At 39.4% G+C, this 21,397-nt stretch overlaps 1 protein-coding gene across 4 annotated transcripts in view; it reads right to left on the bottom strand.

Annotated features, from left to right (window-relative positions):
* Positions 1–21,397, bottom strand: part of FAS (Fas cell surface death receptor) — a 50,411-nt gene that overhangs the window by 17,262 nt on the left and 11,752 nt on the right. For all 4 annotated transcript variants that reach the window (XM_061402739.1, XM_061402742.1, XM_061402741.1 and 1 more), the window contains exons 2-8: positions 18,006–18,162; positions 7,555–7,692; positions 6,175–6,283; positions 3,253–3,308; positions 3,010–3,084; positions 1,217–1,278; positions 30–54 (exon numbers count right to left, since the gene is read on the bottom strand). In XM_061402739.1, coding sequence (XP_061258723.1) covers positions 30–54; positions 1,217–1,278; positions 3,010–3,084; positions 3,253–3,308; positions 6,175–6,283; positions 7,555–7,692; positions 18,006–18,162 — 622 coding nt within the window. The remainder of the gene's footprint in view (positions 1–29; positions 55–1,216; positions 1,279–3,009; positions 3,085–3,252; positions 3,309–6,174; positions 6,284–7,554; positions 7,693–18,005; positions 18,163–21,397) is intronic.

Genomic DNA, 21,397 nt, shown 5'->3' with positions numbered 1-21,397 from the left:
TCTATCAAACAAAATGATAAAAATCTTACCTGTTAAATTCAGTTGCCTCCCTTCCTGGGGAAAAAAAAAAAACAAAAACAAAAACAGAGGGAAGAAGAGAGGGAAATAAAAATATATTTAGAATACTCTAAATGCAATCTTCCAATTCTTCCTTAATACTCAAGGAAGTACACTTACTTGATGTATACAATTAGACTAAATGACTAAGGAGGATTCTTTCACCATTCAAATTTTTATTCTGAAATGTTCCAGCCTAACCAGAAACGAAGGGAATAATGGTTCATTTTTTACAGAGGCAAGAAACCTAAGGGTTTGTGAAATGTGCTGAGATTATTCTTTGTACAGGCACATGAAAAACAACATAGTAAACATCATTCTAACATTTTCTTTACTGTAACGATTTGAATTTTTGACACAAGAACATAGTTTAAGTTGAAATGATTTTGTACTATATTGATTTAAAGAACCCTAAATCCCACTGGCCCCAAATGAGAAAATCAATATTCACCAGGTGAGCGGGTCACTCTCCCCATTGTACCTTTGGCTGTTTTTTTTTTTTTTCCTCCTTTGGGCACGGCTTGCAGGATCTCAGTTCCCTGATAGGGACTGAACCCAGGCTACGGCACTGAAAGCCACTAGGCCACCAGGGAACTCCTTTTTTTAGCGATGTGACAGGCTTTGATTCCATGTTGGAAAAAGATATGGTGACAGATAAGGTAACAAGTGACTGGAGAGAGCTGAGTTGTGCCTTTAGTGTGGACTTCCAGAGTAATCTCTTTGCTTGGGCATGTTGAATCCATGCTCTGGGAAAGGATATCTCTCTGCATTTCTGTTCATGAATAATACCAACATGGAACGTGGATGCTTGGCCACATCCTTTTGTCAGCTCCCTTTGTGTAAGTGAGAACTTATTAATAAGAATTTATTTGTATGTTATTTGTATAGAAGTTTCTTATAAACTGGGCACCATATCTTAATTCATTTTTGATGCCCCTCTAATCCATGCACACACAAGCACCATAAAGGTTTGCTTTTTAAAAAGTAACAAGTAGGGGGACACATGTACACCCATGGCTGATTCAGGTCAATGTATGGCAAAAACCACCACAATATTGTAATTAGCCTCCAATTAAAATAAATTAATTTTTAAAAAGTAACAAGTAAAAAGCTGAATGACTATTTTTTTAGGTTAGCTGATGCACATTTCAACACTTACATCATTTGAGGCTGCAGAGTTGCAATAATCATTTTTTTTATTCCTCTCTCGACTTTTCACCACTGAAAGATCCAAGAAATATCTATCAGACTCAGGTCTCAGCCTTGTAGGAAGCATGACAGAACAAAGTCTCATACTGAGAAGCATGAGAAGAAAGGAGAAATTCATTCACTAAAATGTACAGCAACCAAGCACCAAAAGAAGCCTATTTGTCCTGATTTTGAAAATTCCATCCCACTGAGTCAAGTGGTACAGAGATATGCCACATCTTTTTTTAAATTTTTTTTTCTATGTGGACCATTTTAAAAGTCTTTTATTGAGTTTGTTAAGTCTTCCCTGGTGGCTCAGATGGTAAAGAACCTGCCTGCATTGTGGGATACTGGGTTCGATCCCTGGGTCAGGAAGATCCCCTGGAGAAGAGAATGGCAACCCACTCCAGTATTCTTGCCTGGAGAATTCCATGGACAGAAGAGCCCGGTGAGCTACAGTCCATTCGGGTCGCAAAGAGTTAGACACGACTGAGCAACTAACACACACACTGAATTTGTTCTAGTATTGCTTCTGTTTTATGTTTGGTTTTCTGGCCATAAGGCATGTAGGATCGTAGCTCCCCAACCAGGATCGAACCTACACCCCCAGCACTGGAAGGTGAAATCTTAACCACTGGACCGTTAGGAATGTCCTGATATGCCACATCTTAATGGAGCCATCCAGTTACCACACAGTAGCCTGAAGCTGGCTTTTGACTTACTGTGTGGCCATCGCCACTCTGTCTCACTCGCTTGAAGCTGGGTGACATGGCTACAGCAGGACACAGAAGCCATAGGTTACAGAAAGTTGACTTCAGTTTGCTGGGAAGTGGCATTGTTTAAACATTGAGTTTATATTTTCAGCTAAACCTCTCAAGGCAAGACAATTTTTTTATCTTCAGCTGACCTGGAGAAACAGTGATTTGTTCCAACAGAAAGGAAAAATTGGATGTATCAGTGTTATCAAAAGTTGGCTCTGCCATGTGTTGTATGAATGATCTAATGGGAGTTTTCTAGAATAATTATTGTTGTTGCTTTAGTTGCTAAGTTGTGTCCGACTCTTTTGTGACCCCATGGACTGTAGCCCACCAGGCTCCTCTGACTATGGGGTTTCCCAGGCAAGAATACCGGAGCAGATTGCCATTTCCTTCTCCAGGGAATCTTCCTGACCCAGGGATCGAACCCGTGTCTTCTGCATTGGCAAACAAATTCTTTACCACTGAGCCACCTGGGAAGCCCAGGGTAATTACAAGTATTCCAAATTTTGGTTTACCTGATGATTTTACTAAGTAACTCTTGCATAAAAGGTATGCCACAGTCTTTAAAGTGGATAAATAATAAAAAAAACATGGGGTCTTGACAAGGGAGAAGAGGCACAGAGAGGGATGAATTTATCAAGTGTCTGCTGCAATCCCTTTGCTCTTGGAGTTCTCTTTATGCAGGGGATGATCTCAATGTAGAGTCAAGGACTACTTCTAATTCTTGGCCAACTTGGCTGCTGTGTAAATGAAAATACCCTTGTTCATGGGGAGGATGGGAATACCCAATCAGTGCCCCAGAATGGTTGCTCAGAAACAGTAGCTGAAGGATAATATCATCTATTCTTATCAGCTCTCAGGGGTGCATTTAGAAGTAGGAATTTAACTATACTAGAGTTGCTACCTGGTAGGAGCTTTCTTACAAGTAGAAGACAGAAGGGAATTCTTGTGAACAATGACTTCCCAAGTCACTTCAACTCGCCATTTGAATGAAGGAAGAGCTTACCTTTGTATATTATTAGAACTATTGGGATGAGGAGGATCAGGAGGGCCCATAAACTGTTTGCGTGAGATCTGGATCCTGTAGATAGGAACATTGTACATGATATATGAAAGTACATACTTCTTAAGATTATTAAAAAAAAGATGAAAACAAAGTACTCGAAGAGTCAAAATGGATTGCCTTTTCTTCATATTTTACAGTGAGTTTGGGAGAAAGGAGAATATAATCATAAAAAGAAATAATAACCTTTGCATTTGGTGTTGCTCGTTGGTGTGCATTTCTCAATGATTCCATGTTCACACCTAGAAAAAAATACAGAGGGAATTCAAAAATTCTGATGGACTGATTCCTTGATCATTTTCAATAACATACTATAAATCCAGGGACATTTTATCCATTTTTGCATCTCTGGCAAACATATTCCCTCAAATATTTCTAGATTAGCATTTTGTTGTTGTTGTACAGTCACTCAGCTGTGTCTGACTCTTTGCAGCCCCATGGACTGCAGCATGCTAGGCTTCCCTGTCCTTCACCATCTCCCAGAGTTTGCTCAAACTCATGCTCATTGGGTCGGTGATGCCAACCAACCATCTAATCCTCTGTCATCCCTGTCTCCTCCTGCAATCAATCTTTCTCAGCATCAGGGTCTTTTGCAATGAGTTGGCTCTTCACATCAGGTGGCCCAGGTATCGGAGCTTCAGCTTCAGCATCAGTCCTTCCAATGAATATTCAGGGTTGATTTCCTTTAGGATTGACTGGTTTGATCTCCTTGCTGTCTAAGGGGCTCTCAAGAGTCTTCTCCAATACCACAGTTCGAAAGCATCTATTCTTCGGCACTCAGCCTTCTTTACGGTCCAACTCTCACATCCATACATAACTAATGGAAAAACCATAGCTTTGACTATATAGTCCTTTATCAGCAAAGTAATGTTTCTGTTTTTTAATACACTGTCTAGGTTTGTCATAGCTTTTTTCCCAAGGAGCAAGTGTCTTTTAATTTCATGGCTGCAGTTACCATCCACAGTGATTTTTGGAGTCCGAGCAAATAAAGTCTGTCACTGTTTCCATTTTTTCCCCATCTATTTGCCATGAAGTGATAGGACCAGATTGGAGAAGGAAATGGCAACCCAATCCAGTATTCTTGCCTGGAGAATCCCATGGACAGAGAAGCCTGGTGGGCTACAGTCCATAGGGTTGCAAAGAGACAGACATGACTGAGCGACTAAGCACGCATGCCTAATGGGATCGGATGACACGATCTTAGTGTTTTTTAGCATCTACTTGGTGCAAATTCATGACATAATTTGGGTGTTTGGATGAAAAATATCCTAAAGAATGACTATGGGTTAAAAATACCTTAGGGTTACAAATACCTTGAGGTTAAAAAAAAGGCATTAAAATATCAACATGTGAGAAAAAAGATGGAATAGACATAAAAATAAAGTTTAATTAGCTAATAAACGTAAAATTATAAATTTCCAAAAGCAATTTCAAAACAGTCATAGAGCAATTAAATGGTCAGACAATAGCCCACTGCCCAGCCTGCTGCTTATGGAGTCTACTTAGCTAGCCCCTTAAAGGCCTCCTCTTTTATATCAATTAGTGATTAGGGCACTCAAGAAGTTCCTGTAGGATTTTCTTCAGATAGCCAAATACTGACAAATTGTCTGAATTATAACCTGGCTCTGCCCATTCCCTAACTAGGTGAGCTTGGACAAATTTCTACAGCACATACTACCCAATCTGATTGTCACAGAAATGATGTTGATAAGACAAGTGAGTATTATTTGCATCCTCATTCAAAAAACTAAGATCATGGCATCCAGTCCCATCACTGCATGGCAAATAGATGGGGGTAAAAATGGAAAGTGACAGACTTTATTTCCTTGGGCCCCAGAATCACTGCGGATGGTGACTGCAGCCATGAAATTAAAAGACGCTTGCTCCTTGGAAGAAAAGCTATGACAAAACTAGACAGCGTATTAAGAAGCAGAGACAATACTTTGCTGACAAAGGACCATATAGTCAAAGCTATGGTTTTTCCGTTAGTTATGTACGGATGTGAGATTTGGACCATAAAGAAGTATGAGTGCCGAAGAATTGATGCTTTTTAGCCCTGGTGCTGGGTAAGACTTTTGAGAGTCCCTTGGACAGCTAGGAGATCAAACCAGTCAGTCCTAAAGGAAATCAACCCTGAATATTCATTGGAAGGACTGATACTGAAAATAAAGCTCCAATAGTTTGCCCACTTGATACAAACAGCTAACTCATTGGAAAGGACCCTGATGCTGGGAAAGATTGAGGGCAGGAGGAGAAAAGGGCGACAGAGGATGAGATGGATGGATGGCATCATCAATTCAATGGACATGAGTTTGAACAAACTCTGGGAGATAGTAAAGGACAGGGAAGCCTGGCATGCTGCAGTCCATGGGGTCGCAAACGGACACAACTTAGCGACTGAACAACAACAAAATGAGTGAAGAAACCAAAGTGCAGAGAGGTTAAGTGATCTTTTCAAAATCACCCAATTAATCGGAAGAAAAGTGAAACCTACAATCAGGTGTCCTATCTTTGGGTTAAAATCAAGCACTTTAGCATGAAAGACAGGTCCTTCATGATCTGACCTGGTTCCTTCTCAGTCTTTCCTAAACTCCAGCCAGGTCCTTTGTTCCCCAGAGCTTCCTTTTGCCTTGTTGCAGTTGCTGTTCCCCTGCCTGAAATGTCCTTTCTGTTCACACCAGGTAAGTATCTTTCCTTCCTTTTTTCAAGACTCAAGCCATGTGTCATATCTTTACCCATCCCCCAGAGTTCAAAGGTTTTCCTATATAACTCAAAATCTGGAACACAAGTCTAACCATATGGTCTGGACATAATAACCATCATCTTCCTTGACACTCTCTGCCTCTAGCCTTAGATCTTCAAGACCAGGCATGCGTCTGCATACATCAATGGCTTGAGCAGCCAGCACAGAATCAAGCACTCAGGAAGTGTTCAATAAATGTTTAGACACAGGATGTTTGGGTGAAAAAATGGTTGTTTAGTTTCTTGGAGTCAAAGCAAGATTAAAACCCAAATTTTTCACTCTCAGCCAGTGCTGCTTCCCTTTCAGGAAATCATTTTCTCTCAAGATACACCTACTGTTTTAACCAGAGAAAGACTACAACTTACGTGGTGCAAGGGTTACAGTGTTCACACGGAGAACTGTTACAAAAAAAGTTCGATTTGCATCTGCACTTGGTATTCCGGGTCCGAGTACAGTTTTGTTCCACTTCTAGCCCTAGAATACCAATTTGATGAATGAACAATGAAAAGGATGCGCAGGAGCAGCATGCGTTTTTGAGATCCAGTGCTGACATCAGCAATCAAACCATCAAACCTTTAGTAACATATCTAGCGTTTAAATGCCAAATAGACAATCCCAGGTTGAAAGAGCTGAAATCATCTAGCAGTGTTTTAAGCACACAGACAATCCAGCAACCTAGACAATCCCACCTGTACTTAAAATGGCTCCCCTGTTCTCGTCTAGAGCCTGGCTACTCAAAGTATGGCTTATAGATCAGCAACCTCAGCATCACCCAGGAGCTCGGTCAGGCCCTGCCCCAGACCTACTCAATCAGACCAATGCCAAAACCCTCACTTAGAGATTCTGATTTAATTGCTCTGAGATGGGACCTGAGTGAGAGAGTGAGTGAAAGTCACTCAGTGGTGTCCAACTCTTTGTGACCCCATGGACTGTAGCCCACCAGGCTCCTCTGTCCAAGGAATTCTCCAAGCAACAATACTGTGGTGGGTAGCCATTCTTTTCTCCAGGGAATCTCCCCGGCCCAGGGATCAAACCTGAGTCTCCTGCATTGCAGGCAAATTCTTTACCATCTGAGCCACTTAGGAAGCCCTTGAAATTGGACCTAAATGTGGGCAATTTTCATAGCTTACTGTTTGATTCTACTATACAGTTAGGGTTGAGAAACACTGCTTTAGAGCCCGCATAGGGACAAGAAAAGCTTTATGTCCAGAGGGTTCTTGATGTTCTTCTTAACAAAACTGGGAGTACTTCTGCTTTATTTTAATCTGAACCCTCAAGATAGACTGGAATATCCATGAAAATTCAGGTCCTCAACAGTAATTATCAGGACAAGCCAGATCCTCAGAGAAACGGGGAGCAGTCCACCCACCTCTTGGGTTTCTGTGTCCTTGTATCTGCAGGCTTCTGAGCTCTTTCTGGCTAAGAACAAAAGCCATTTTACAAGCATAAATCAAGGCAGGAAAGAAAGTCCCTGCAATTCTGGTTAGAGCTGATGGGTCCTGTTCACCATGCTTACATTTAGTCATTCTCTTACATCTGGAAGAATTGCCTAGAGTTGACCCATAAATGTCCAGACCACTCATTCACTGGGTACCTGATCCTGCTTCATCCCCATCAGCCCCACCCTCTCCCTCCTGTATGTTGACATAGCCCTAGCATAGGTCCCAGTTTCTGACTGTATTATACATGGTGCTACATGCAGTACCATGATTTGTCCCTTTTGAATGTTTTTTTAAGACACTTACCATGTTCTTCATCACAGATACTACATCTTATGCATTTGTCAGAATGATGGCTCTTGTCTGTGTACTCGTTCCCCTCTGAGCAGAGCACACATTCTGGTATATCTCCGTCGCGTTTGCAATCACCGTTTTTCCGTTTGCCTGCCCATGGGGAAAAAATGGAACAAGTGTTTAAACACAAGTGTTTAAACAACAGCAAGGGAAGTCTGCAGGGATGATAATAAAACACTCCTGAAACAGGAGTGGAAGGGCTAAGCTAATGAAATATAAATACAGTAGTGGAGAAGGCTGTTGAAAAATCATATCAAGAGACAGAATTTCTCCCAAGACAAAAGCTAAAAGAGTTACTGAGAGCCAGAGATCAAATTGCCAACATCCGCTGGATCATGGAAAAAGCAAGAGAGTTCCAGAAAAACATCTATTTCTGCTTTATTGACTATGCCAAAGCCTTTGACTATGTGGATCACAATAAACTGTGGGAAATTCTGAAAGAGATGGGAATACTAGACCACCTGACCTGCCTCTTGAGAAACCTATATGCAGGTCAGGAAGCAACAGTTAGAACTGGACATGGGACAACAGAGTGGTTCCAAATAGGAAAAGGAGTACATCAAGGCTGTATATTGTCACCCTGCTTATTTAACTTATATGCAGAGTACATCATGAGAAATGCTGGGCTGGAAGAAGCACAAGCTGGAATCAAGATTGCTGGGAGAAATATCAATAACCTCAGATATGCAGATGACAACACCCTTATGACAGAAAGTGAAGAGGAACTAAAAAGCCTCTTGATGAAAGTGAAAGAGGAAAGTGAAAAAGTTGGCTTAAAGCTCAACATTCAGAAAACGAAAATCATGGCATCTGGTCCCATCACTTCATGGGAAATAGATGGGGAAACAGTGGAAACAGTGTCAGACTTTATTTTGGGGGGCTTCAAAAATCAGTGCAGATGGTGATTGCAGCCATGAAATTAAAAGACGCTTACTCCTTGGAAGGAAAAGTTATGACCAACCTAGATAGCATATTGAAAAGCAGAGACATTACTTTGCCAACAAAGGTCCATCTAGTCAAGGCTATGGTTTTTCCAGTGGTCATGTATGGATGTGAGAGTTGGACTGTGAAGAAAGCTGAGCACCGAAGAACTGATGCTTTGAACTGTGGTGTTGGAGAAGACTCTTGAGAGTCCCTTGGACTGCAAGGAGATCCAACCAGTCCATTCTGAAGGAGATCAGTCCTGGATGTTCATTGGAAGGACTGATGCTAAAGCTGAAACTCCAACACTTTGGCCACCTCATGTGAAGAGTTGACTCAATGGAAAAGACCCTGATGCTGGGAGGGATTGGGGGCAGGAGGAAAAGGGGATGACAGAGGATGAGATTGCTGGATGGCATCACTGACTCGATGGATGTGAGTCTGGGTGAACTCTGGGAGTTGGTGATGGACAGGGAGGCCTGGCATGCTGTGATTCATGGGGTTGCAAAGAGTCGGACACGACTGAGGGACTGAACTGAACTGATGCCTACTTTATTTTTTTTAAATTTTATTTATTGATTGATTGATTTTTGGCTGTGCTGGATCTTCGCTGCTGCACAGGGGCTTTCTCTAGTTGCAGCGAGGAGGTGCTACTCTCAGGCTGTGGAGCGCAGGCCTCTCATTGCGGTGGCTTCTCTCGGGGTGGTGCACAGGCTCTAGGGCACTCAGGCTTCAGTAGTTGTGGCACATGGGCTTAGTTGCCCAACAGCATGTGGAATCTTCCTGGACCAGGGATCGAACTCACGTTCCTTGCATTGGCAGGCAGATTTCTAACCACTGGCCCACCAGGGAAGTTCCTATGCCTACTTCTATAGGATGATTAGCAATAGGAACATATGAAAAAGAGGTCAGAATGACCAAAAGCACTGGAAGAGATGCCTTTACCAGCTTTGGGGGAAGAGGGAAGAAGGTTGTTAAGTATATATTCACAGTAAGAGATGACTGCCACTGGCCACTGAGATGACCCAATTCTTGCTCTGACTTCTCATTTGACTTTCCAAAGTCCACAAATCCTGGTAAGAATAGTACTGTTTGAGGAAAAGAACATTTGAAGTTCTAAAGACTCTGGCTATATTTTTAACAGCAATAACATCTTCAACAAGCTGCTTAATCTCTCTGAGCCGAATTTCTTCATGCATGTGATGGAGATAATCACACTTCGTTTGCACAACTAAAAGAACTGCAAGGGACCTGCCCAGTAAGTGCTCACAGTTTCCTTTTCACTCCTCTTTCTTTCTATTTCTTTGCCACTAAGTGGCAGAGTATGTTATGATGTGTAGGTTTGCTATCTTAATACACAAAACTTTAAATCATATTCATGTTTGCTTTCCTTTAAAAATAAAATGAATCACTGGACTGCTATTAGTAAGTATTATACAACAATGGCCTTCCCTGAGAGCTTAGTTGGTAAAGAATCTGTCTGCAATGTAGGAGACCCTGGTTTAATTCCTGGGTCGGGAAGATCCCCTGGAGAAGGGAAAGGCTATCCACTCCAGTATTCTGGCCTAGAGAATTCCATGGACTGTATAGTCCATGGGGTTGCAAAGAGTCAGACATGACTGAGAGAGTTTCACTTTCTTTTTTCATACAACACTGTGTTCTGGAAAATTCATTTCCTTAAGACGTGTTTATGAATACCTATTGTGTGCCAGGCACGTTCTGGGAGCTGGAGATACCCTTGGAAGACCAGTCCTTGGTCTCCAAAGACTTCACATTTTCAAGGTATAAGCAGGCCATGCACAAATAAATACAGGATGGCAAGTGGTGATAATTGCTGTGGGGGAAGCTAAGTTATAGCAAGGGAACAGAGAAAGATGAAAGAAAAAATATAAAGGGACATTTAAGAGAAAAGCCTAAGTAGTGACTAAACTTGTTATAACTAAACAAAAAGAATAGGCAAAATCTAATCTGCCCCCCTCGTATGAACAGCAAACATAATTTATTCTGTTTTTCTCAGGTATATGACTTTCTTAATAACTTCATAGCATTCTTTTTTGTCTTCTTCTTAGTTTTTTAAAAAATTTATTATTGGAATATAATTGCTTTACAACGTTGTGTTAGATTCTTCTGTACAACAAAGCAAATCAGCTTTATGTATACGTAAGAATCTGCCTCCCAATGCAGGAGATGTGAGAGACACAGGTTCAATCCCTGGCTCAGGAAGATCCCCTGGAGGAGAAAACGGCAAGCCACTCCAAATATTGCCTGGAGAATCCCATGGACAGAAGAGCCTGGTGGGCTATAGTCCGTGGGGTTCCAAAGAGTCGTACACCACTGGGCGACTTTCACTCACTCTCTCACTCAGGTCACATCTCAGAGCAATTAAATCAGAATTTCTAAGTGAGGGTTTTGGCATTGGTCTGATTGAGTAGGTCTGGGGCAGGGCCTGACACTCTGCATTTCTAACAAACTCCTGGCTAATGTGGATTTTGCTGACTTATAAACCATACTTGGAGTAGACAGGCTCTAGATGAGAACAGGGGAGCCATTTTAAGTAAAGGTGGGGTTGTCCCCGTTGCTGGCTTGTCTGTCTACTTAAAATTCCACTAGGTGATTTCAGTTCTTTCAACCTAGGGCTCAGAAACAGGGTGTACATATGACAGTTCAGTTCAGTTCAGTCACTCAGTCATGTCCGACTCTTTTCGACCCCATGAATTGCAGCACACCAGGCCTCCCTGGAGTTCACTCAAACTCATGTCCATGGAGTTGGTGATGCCATCCAGCCATCTAATCCACTGTCGACCCCTTCTCCTCCTGCCCCCAATCCCTCCCAGCATCAGAGTCTTTTCCAATGAGTCAACTCTTCGCATGAGGTGGCCAAAGTACTAGAGTTTCAGCTTTAGCATCAGTCCTTCCAAAGAACACCCAGGACTGATCTCCTTGCAGTCCAAGGGACTCTCAAGAGTCTTCTCCAACACCACAGCGCTCAGCTTTCTTCACAGTCCAACTCTCACATCCAAACATGACTACTGGAAAAACCATAGCCCTGACTAGACAGACCTTTGCTGGCAAACTAATGTCTCTGCTTTTGAATAGGCTATCTAGGTTGGTCATAACTTTTCTTCCAAGGAGTAAGCATCTTTTAATTTCATGGCTGCAATCACCATCTGCAGTGACTTTGGAGCCCAAAAAAATAAAGTCTGACACTGTTTCCACTGTTTCCCCATCTATTTCCCATAAAGTGATGGGACCAGATGACATGATCTTCATTTTCTGAATGTTGAGCTTTAAGCCAACTTTTTCACTCTCCTCTTTCACTTTCATCAAGAGGCTTTTTAGTTCCTCTTCACTTTCTGCCATAAGGGTGGTGTCATTTGCATATCTGAGGTTATTGATATTTCTCCCAGCAATCTTGATTCCAGCTTGTGCTTCCTCCAGCCCAGCGTGTCTCATGATGTACTCTGCATATAAGTTAAATGAGCAGGGTGACAATATACAATCTTGACGAACTCCTTTTCCTATTTGGAACCAGTCTGTTGTTCCATGTCCAGTGCTACTCTAATTTATTGTAACATTTCAGACAATTACTTTACATGACTGTTCAGAAAATATTCTCATTTCAGATTCCATGGTGGAACAACAAAAGATTAGTGGATTAGTATACAGAGAAAATGAGAGAAGGAACATTTGAGATTTATGTTAAATTTTAAAAGAAAATTCCTCACTTACAGTAGCTCATTGTCATTCATGAGAAATATGTTATAAGGCCATCACAAATTCTCAGTTTCACTTATTCCAATATAGCATGTCATTCCATCCAGAAGAATGCAGGTAAAGTGTATATGAACGCATCAGATCCATTCAAATGAACCCATTCAAATGTATATGAACCTGTTATAATTCTTACAATGGTAATAATACATGATAATAGTAACACTCATTGAGCCAAGCGCTCTGCTACACACTAGAAACACATTCCATTTGTTGTTCACAATAATCCCAAAAGGTCAGAACTATTACTACTTCCATTTTACAATTAAAGAACCAGACTCAAAGAAATCAAGTATCTTGCCCAATGAAGCTTGTAAATAGCTAGGAGAATCAATCATCCCTGTGTGCCCAGGATGTGAGACTGTTAGTGCTAAAATTGGGGAAGTCTCGGGCAAACCAGAATATGCTGGTCATCCTGTTAAGTGTCAGAGGGAGGACCTGAAAGCAGTGTCTGATGCCAGTACTTAAACTATGAAACACAATTCAATATCTGCTTGGTAAAGATTTCAGCTATCATATTGCAAACTCGTAATATGACAAAACTTTTCAGGGGCTCTGTCCTATTTCTCTGCCTTCATCTCACAGTCCCAGTGGCTTATCCGCTGCACTGGAGAATGTGTGTACCAGAGCATGATTCTTTACTTGCTTTCCTTTTCCTTTCTAACATTGTCCCATAACTGTCTCTCGGAAGTCAGTTTGCCTTCCTGGGATCGCTTTACTGGGGAGCTCTTTACTGGGTGTGCCCACTATGGGTGCCAAAAACCTAACTGCAAACGGTGATACTACACAGATCAACACATGACAATGTCTTCACATTTTTCTTAATGTAGAACTTTGTAAAAGATCAATGTTGCAGAGATCCCTGATTCACCCAATATCCATTTTTCCTTCTCTCATAAGAAGAGAGTATTTACTAGGAGACATGGCTGCCCTGAGTCAAGACTACATCTCCCAGCCTCCTTTGCATGGCCATATAATTAAATTCTGGCCAATGGGATGTTAGCAAAGTGTCCAGTAATATCGTACAGGATGTTTCCTGAAGAGAGCTGGAATGCACTTTAAAGTTTAATCTGCCCTATTCGCATGAAGAGCAAAAATTATGTATACTATCTTTCCTAGGAACATAGAAATTGTTCCTCGGAAATCTAGGAACATAGAAATTCTTAATAATTTCTTTTCACAGCATTTCTTTTGATAAAACAAAATACTACTCAATACATAAACAAGTCATGAAATTTAAACATATACAATACTTTAGTAAACAAAGGCAATGGTATGTCAATAGAAAAAAATAAACAAATGGTGGAAACTCGGAACCAATTTAAATACAGCGCATCGGGGTTCTGTATCATTGCAGCAGTTTGTTTAAGAAAACCAAGTCAAAGTACAACTTTAATTGCTTGCCAGTAGAATAATACTGCTTTCTAAACGGGCTGACCTCTTTAATGAATTACCTTGCAGAATGCCTATGGCATGACAGAGATATAATATCACAAGTTCTTTCTTTCTTCCAAAGGATAAAACCTAAATTTATCAAAATATTAAAAAAGGAGTTGTTTTCTTGAAAATAATATTTTAAAATATATTTGTTTCTGAGTATACTACTATATATGCTCACTGTATAAATTTTAGGAAAGTGTAAAAAGCACCTATATATCAACCACTCTGAGATATTATTTTGGTGCATTCCTACACATATATACATGTGAGTGTATGTATGCATACACACCTATGTGTATATGTATGTGTATATATATATACACACACAGGTATGTATGTGATCCCCTATGTGAATTGACTTTTTTTTAATCAAAAAAGTCCTTATCACATCACCATATTCAATAAGAAGGATTCTATGGTACACTGCATACATTGCATATATATTTTTTGATTAAAAAAAGTCAATTCAAATAGGGGATCACAGAAAAATTACTATAAATAATTCAGTTTATAAAGTATAACTGTATAATTATTTGCCACTCTTGTGATATAGAAACAACTTATTAGAATTCCAGCTTCTTTCTCACTTAAGTCACATCCAAAATGTATCACTCACAATTTCTTTTTTCTTTCTCCTTCTTCCTTTGTTTTTGACGGAAAGAAAAGTTAAAGACTTCAATAATCTGTATGAAAGGCTTTCATAGTTTCATTATTTTCCCCATGTATTTTGCCTCCACCTAATTCATTAATAATTTTTTTTAGTAACTCGACTTTACTGAAATTCTCCAAAGCATTAAAAATAATTTTCATAGAAATTAAATGTTTTTCCTGTGTATTTATTTACTGATTTATGTAATGTTAAATTATATATTACTATCACAAAAATTTTTGGAAGCAATTTGGATACTGATAAGCTTAAATTTCTTTTCAAAAAGGAATAGAAGTGGGAAGATTTTTAGTACATATTGGACACCATCCAGGATGTTTTAGAGATGGAGCAGAGAGAATCAGTTAATCCAGCCAGCAGATCAGTTAGAAATCTCTTAAGAAAATTTATATACATTGAGGTTTATATCAGAAATATATCAGAAACATGATTTTGATTGATACATAGTATTCCAATCTTTGAATACTTTGAAATTTACTTAATCTCACATCATTGGATATCACAGTGAAATGTTATGCATATATTTATTTTTTACTATTTTTAAGACATTTTTCCACAAATCTATTATAGTATAAGTAGATTTTCAAATTTTTGACCCACATATCCAAATTTCTTTCTTAAAATGTTTTAACAATTGACATTCCAAGAGTGATGTAGGAGAGTCTGCTTATCTCATAAGCAAACTCACTGAGATCACTTCGAAAATGAAAATAAAACAAAGCAAAACAAAAAAAGGAAGCAAACAAAAGTCCTTAACAGCTTGATATGCAAAGCATATTATCTTCATTTTAATTTGCATTTTAGCATTTAAAAATATGAGTAAAGATCTCAATTCATAAGACAAATAGATGGTGTTTGTGAGTGAGCATGAAGTCGCTCAGTCATGTCCAACTCTTTGCGACCCCATGGACTGTAGCCTACCAGGCTCCTCTGTCCATGGGATTTTCCAGGCAAGATTTCTGGAGTGGATTGCCATTTCCTTCTCCTCTCCAGGGGATCTTTCCAACACAGAGGTCAAACCCAGGTATCCCACATTGCAGGCGGATTCTTTACCAGCAGATTACAAAAAGCCAGGAAGCCAGTCTTTATTCTCATTTGGAGGAGACTAAATATAAACAGGCTTAAATATAGTTGGATTATGACAGATTTTCCATAAGGATTGTTAAAACCTGGAGAGAAGGCCAAGTAAGACTGTTAGAATCTTTTCATAAACAGGGCCCACATCTGTTTAGCAGCTTAAGTACTGGAGGCCCAGAAAGCCAAACATGAAACCTACCACCATCCTTTGCTGCTGCTGCTGCTGCTGCTGCTAAGTCGCTTCAGTCGTGTCTGACTCTGTGCGACCCCATAGACAGCAGCCCACCAGGCTTCCCGGTCCCTGGGATTCTCCAGGCAAGGACACTGGAGTGGGTTGCCATTTCCTTCTCCAATGCATGAAAGTGAAAAGTGAAACTGAAGTCGCTCAGTCGTGTCTGACTCTTAGCGACCCCATGGACTGCAGCCTACCAGGCTCCTCCGCCCATGGAATTTTCCAGGCAAGAGTACTGGAGTGGGGTGCCATTGCCTTCTCCAACTACCATCCTTTATGGTTCTATTAATCTATTATATATGCCCATGTGCTGTTTTCCTTTATCTTCCTGTCTTCCTTCATGATGCAGCTGGGAAATGCTTATCTGTATAACATAATAGTCAACTCTACTCCGTGTTGAAAATAAAAGTCTGCACAATTGCTTTTTGCTTAGCTTTTAATTTGCTAGTGTTCAGAGGATTTCCGATCTGAAATTGGTTTTCATTTCAAAAATACTGATTTAAAAAAAATGGTTGGTTTTTATTCTTTGCTTTCGTAGCTCATCTAGTTATTCGGTTGCAAAATGCAAATGTATTTTTCAGGCTTCAGTGCTAGGACAAACATTCTTAGAGACTTTCTGATTGAAGGGAAGTGTTGAGACATATCTCTTAAGGGTAGAAGTTTCTTGCATTTAGAGCTCCACAATTATTATGATACATTCTAACCAGTTCTGATGTGGTAAGTTTTAATATCCACAACTTAGTCTTTTTTGGCTATTGAAAAATGGAGCTAAACAAATAGAGAAAGCTTTTGACAAAATTCAACAGCCATTTATGATAAAAACTCTCCAGAAAGCAGGAATAGAAGGAACATACCTCAACATAATAAAAGCTATATATGACAAACCCACAGCAAACATTATCCTCAATGGTGAAAAATTGAAAGCATTTCCTCTAAAGTCAGGAACAAGACAAGGGTGCCCACTTTCACCATTACTATTCAACATAGTTTTGGAAGTTTTGGCCACAGCAATCAGAGCAGAAAAAGAAATAAAAGGAATCCAAATTGGAAAAGAAGAAGTAAAACTCTCACTATTTGCAGATGACATGATCCTCTACATAGAAAGCCCTAAAGACTCCACCAGAAAATTACTAGAACTAATCAATGATTATAGTAAAGTTGCAGGATATAAAATCAACACACAGAAATCCCTTGCATTCCTATACACTAATAATGAGAAAACAGAAAGAGAAATTAAGGAAACAATTCCATTCACCATTGCAACAAAAAGAATAAAATACTTAGGAATATATCTACCTAAAGAAACTAAAGACCTATATATAGAAAACTATAAAAAAAAAAAAAAAGAAAAATGGAGCTAAACAAATAAGTCCTCTCACTTCTGAGTTACATGTCATTTACAAATTACATTTACTCATGTTCACATCAAATCAGTGTGATAAAGATAAAATAAGCTAGTCTTGGAGGAATAAAACCACCGTATGACCCAGCAGTCCCACTCCTAGGCATATACCCTGAGGAAACCAAAATTGCAACGTTCATTGCAGCACTATTTACGATAGCTAGAACACGGAAGCAAGGTAGATGTCCATCGACAGATGAATGAATTAAGAAGTTGTGGTATATATTCACAATAAATATTACTCAGTCATAAAAAGGAACACATTTGAGTCAATTCTAATGAGGTGGATGAACCTAGAACCTATTATACAGAGTGAAGTAAGTCAAAAAGGGAAAGATAAATATCATATACTAATTCATATATATGGAATCTAGAAAGATGGTACTGATGAATTTATTAGCAAGACAGCAATGGAGAAACAGACATAGAGAATAGATTTACGGACATGGGGAGAGGAGAGGAGAAGGTGAGATGTATGGAGAGAGTAACATGGAAACTTACATTACCATATAAAATGGACAGCCAACAGGAATTTGCTGTGTATCTCAGGGAACTAAAACAGGGGCTCTGTGACAACCTAGAGGGGTGGGTTGGGGAGGAGATTCAAGAGGGAGGGGACATATGTACACCCATGGCTGATTAGTGTTGATGTTTGGCAGAAAACAACAAAATTCTGTAAAGCAATTATCCTTCAATTAAAAAGTAAATAAATTAAAAAATTAAGCCAGTCTTGGGAAAATAATGTCATAGTTGTTTTTCTTTTCAGTCATGCCATAATGCAGGAGAACTAAATGCTGTAAAAACACTCTCTTCATTATTACCACATGCTAGTCCTCACCCCGATTTTCACCCTGATTACTGGATTTTTTTTTGTTTGCGTGTGTATAACATACCAGGAGGACAAGGCTGACAACAAAACTGGTGCTCACGATACAGGCCTTCTTGGCAGGAGTTCGCTTCAGTAATATTCAATTTCAGCCCCTCAGAGTTGATACCAGCCATGTGGGCATTTTCACCTTTAGACAATGGTCCGGAAACAGAGATAAATATCTGTAAAAGAAAAGCATGAAGAGAATTTTACTGACTTCTGATCTAAGCAACTTGGTAAAAAAGGTGTTAACTCACCCCAAACGGCTGTATTTTATTTGCTGCACACAGATCGACATAGGCTCCATCCTTCCACTGACCCATCTCCAAAAAAGGAGCAGGTCAACCGAATAACAGTCCAAACCTCGGGTTCTCCAAACCACCTGAGAAACAGCATCACAGATGGTAGCTCAAGCGACAACGTAGCAGACTGGGAAAATACATGAAATTTCAAAACAACTGGGCTTGAATCCTAGCTCTGCGGTCGACATTGACTTTAGGCAAGTTAGATAACCTCAGGGATCCTCAAGGTCCTGATCTGTGAGTGACAACAGCAGTTTCTGTCTCGAAGCGCTGAGGATAAAAAGTGGTAATTTCTCCCAAACCTGGTACTTAGCGTACAGCATGTTCTATTTCTTCCTTTTTCATATATAGTGACAGAATAGTCAGTGCTGATGAACTCCTTCCTGGTTAACCAGCACTAATAGGTGACTCAGTAAATAATCTGCCAACAGTGCAGAAGACTTAAGGTCAATCCCCGGGTGGGGAAGATCTGCTGGAGGAGGAAATGGCAACCCACTCCAGCACTCTTGCCTGGAGAATCACGGACATAAGAGCCTGGTGGCTTTCACAATAAATCCAACAGGATTTTTTTCACTTTTATTCAGGAAAAATGAACTTCTTTTAATATTGGTTCCTTTGTTTGGGAGACAAAATCCATAAGGGACACTGTGTCAAATTTATCTTAGTCAGTTGTAGGCTTGAGTTCCTCAGAAAAATGAGCTCCTAAAATGTATAGAAACATTTGGGGTTAATGTCTGTTTGATCCCTTTCTCAGGTTTTCTAAACATTTATTGTTTGTCTCTCTAAACACAAATTTAAATAATCTTTCCTTCTGTGTGGAATATGTAAATTCATTGCCAAGCATCACAATTTTTTAAACTACTAGTTCTGAGGGTTTTTTCCCTCAAGGTCATTTTTCACATTTTTCATGGCATACATTATTTTTTCTACTTCATGGCATGTTCTGGGTTAAGGGAACTAAATATTCTTTGTGTATAAATCACTGTCACAGGAGTCCCCAAATCTTCCCTTTTAGCCTTTCCCCCTTTGTCACCAAAGCCTGCATTGCCAAGTCACAATATACCATGGGACCTCCAAGGAAGGAAGGATGAAGGAACTGTGGTTGCCATCTTTTCCTTCTGGGATGGCTGATTTAAAAATGCATTTCCAGGGACTTCCTGGTAGTCCAGTGCTTAAGAATCCACCTTGCAATGCAGAAGACATGGATTCGATCCCTGGTTGGAGAAACTAAGATCCCACATGCCATGGAGAAACTAAGCCCATGTGCCACAATTACTGAAGCCCACAAGCTCTGGAGCCCACATACTATAACTAGAGAGAGTCTGTGTGCAGCAGCAAAGATTCACATGTTGCAACTAAGTCCCAGCCCAGGCAAAGAAAGACAGGAAGAAAAATATTTTAAAAATAAATTAAAAAGCAAAAATCCATTACTAACATCCAGACTCCAGGAGAAAAAAAATCACACCAAAATATCGAGAAAATACCTGACTTATCCAGGGTCACTCATGAGCAAAAAAGCAGAGAGCTAGGACTTGTCTAAGTCACCTTACTCATATTACAGTGTTTTTCCTGCTACACCCAACTCACCATAAAATGTAGCTTACTTTTTCTATGTCAACAATTCTATTTAAAGAATAACTGGAACTGGTAAACAGATCAGAGGAATTATGCCTCAGTGTGCTGGCTTCACTATCAAACCACTGCCTTTACAACCCAACAGACATTTCTTTAGCACCTACTCTGTGAATACAGAGATGCGTAACACTGATTATAATAGAAATTATAATTATATTATATATAATATATAAATTATAATTATATGTGTAACACTGTTTATAATCAAAAATGAATTTTAAGTTTCCAAAAGCACAGGGGCGTGTTATTTGTAATATATTAATCATTTGGGAATTTTTTAATTTCTTAACATTATATTTGCCTGACTTTTACTTTTTAAAACACATTTGAATCTATGGTCTTTGTCTAAAGCAGCTCTGAACTAAAGATATTTATCAGTATCAATTTCTCTTTTCAAGATGACAGTTCCTCAACCAATTCTTACCTTCTCTACAGAAGATCATCCTCTTAATATTAGTCCCTCTTCTAAATCATAGAATCATAGCTAATGAACAGTAACTGAATTGAACACTTTAGGAAATAATGTGATTGAAATCACACCAAAGCTTTCACTGTTAAGATGGGAAGGGCTTTCAAATGAAAATCACCCATGTTTTAGGATCTTTATTCTATCACAAACTTTGCTCTATGTGACAGTCAGGAATTAAATATACTAACCATATAACATTCCAGACATTGCCAGCACATGAAAATTCTTGCACAAATTAACAAGTTTCTGTAGCTAGAAGCCCCTTCTAAAACAGATAATGGAAAACTGAATCTAAGCAACCAAACTGCGTAGGAGCAATTCTTTCTGTTATCAGCCACCTCAAGGCCTGGAAAGAGGGAGTTAACAGTGAGATACTACTTGCTCTCTTCTTTCAATTCTGGTTTCTCATCTCACCAGAAAATGAACAAAATGCCACACATTCAAACTCAAAGAGATTTGAGTCAAAATTGGACTAGTTAAAACTGACAATTTAAAGGTGTTCAAAATTGATACACAGTAGAGTGTGTGTGTGTGTGTGTGTGTATACCCTACAGCTATAGGGCCCATCTTCCTTGGTATACTAATTTCATTCAGTAATCATGTGACAATATTATAAGCAGGTCCACAATTCCTGGTTTAAATGATCGAGTGCTCAGAGGAGCAGCACATTTTATATGTATGAATTGTTATATTAGTGTTATTTCTAAAAACACTGTGCATATACTCAACTTTCTGGAACTGTCTGAAAGAAATGTACTTGCTAATACATTTCGTTTTAGTGTTGAAGTTTTTGACTGGAAATCAAAAGTCACTGTCCAAAATACATTCAGAATTTGAGAAATGTGAATCTTGGAGTAGAACAGTGAAAGACATATATATCATTGGCCATGAAGCAGACACCGGCACCAAACTCACTTCATATCTGATCACACCAGCTTCAGAGAGTTCAATTTCTGGAAATATTTCCTACTTACTTCAGCATCAAAGAATTATGTCAAGTATTAAAAAAGA

The sequence above is a fragment of the Bos javanicus genome, chromosome 26, assembly GCF_032452875.1.
Source record: "Bos javanicus breed banteng chromosome 26, ARS-OSU_banteng_1.0, whole genome shotgun sequence".
Taxonomy (NCBI): domain Eukaryota; kingdom Metazoa; phylum Chordata; class Mammalia; order Artiodactyla; family Bovidae; genus Bos; species Bos javanicus.
This window is presented reverse-complemented; position numbering and strand designations above follow the sequence as displayed.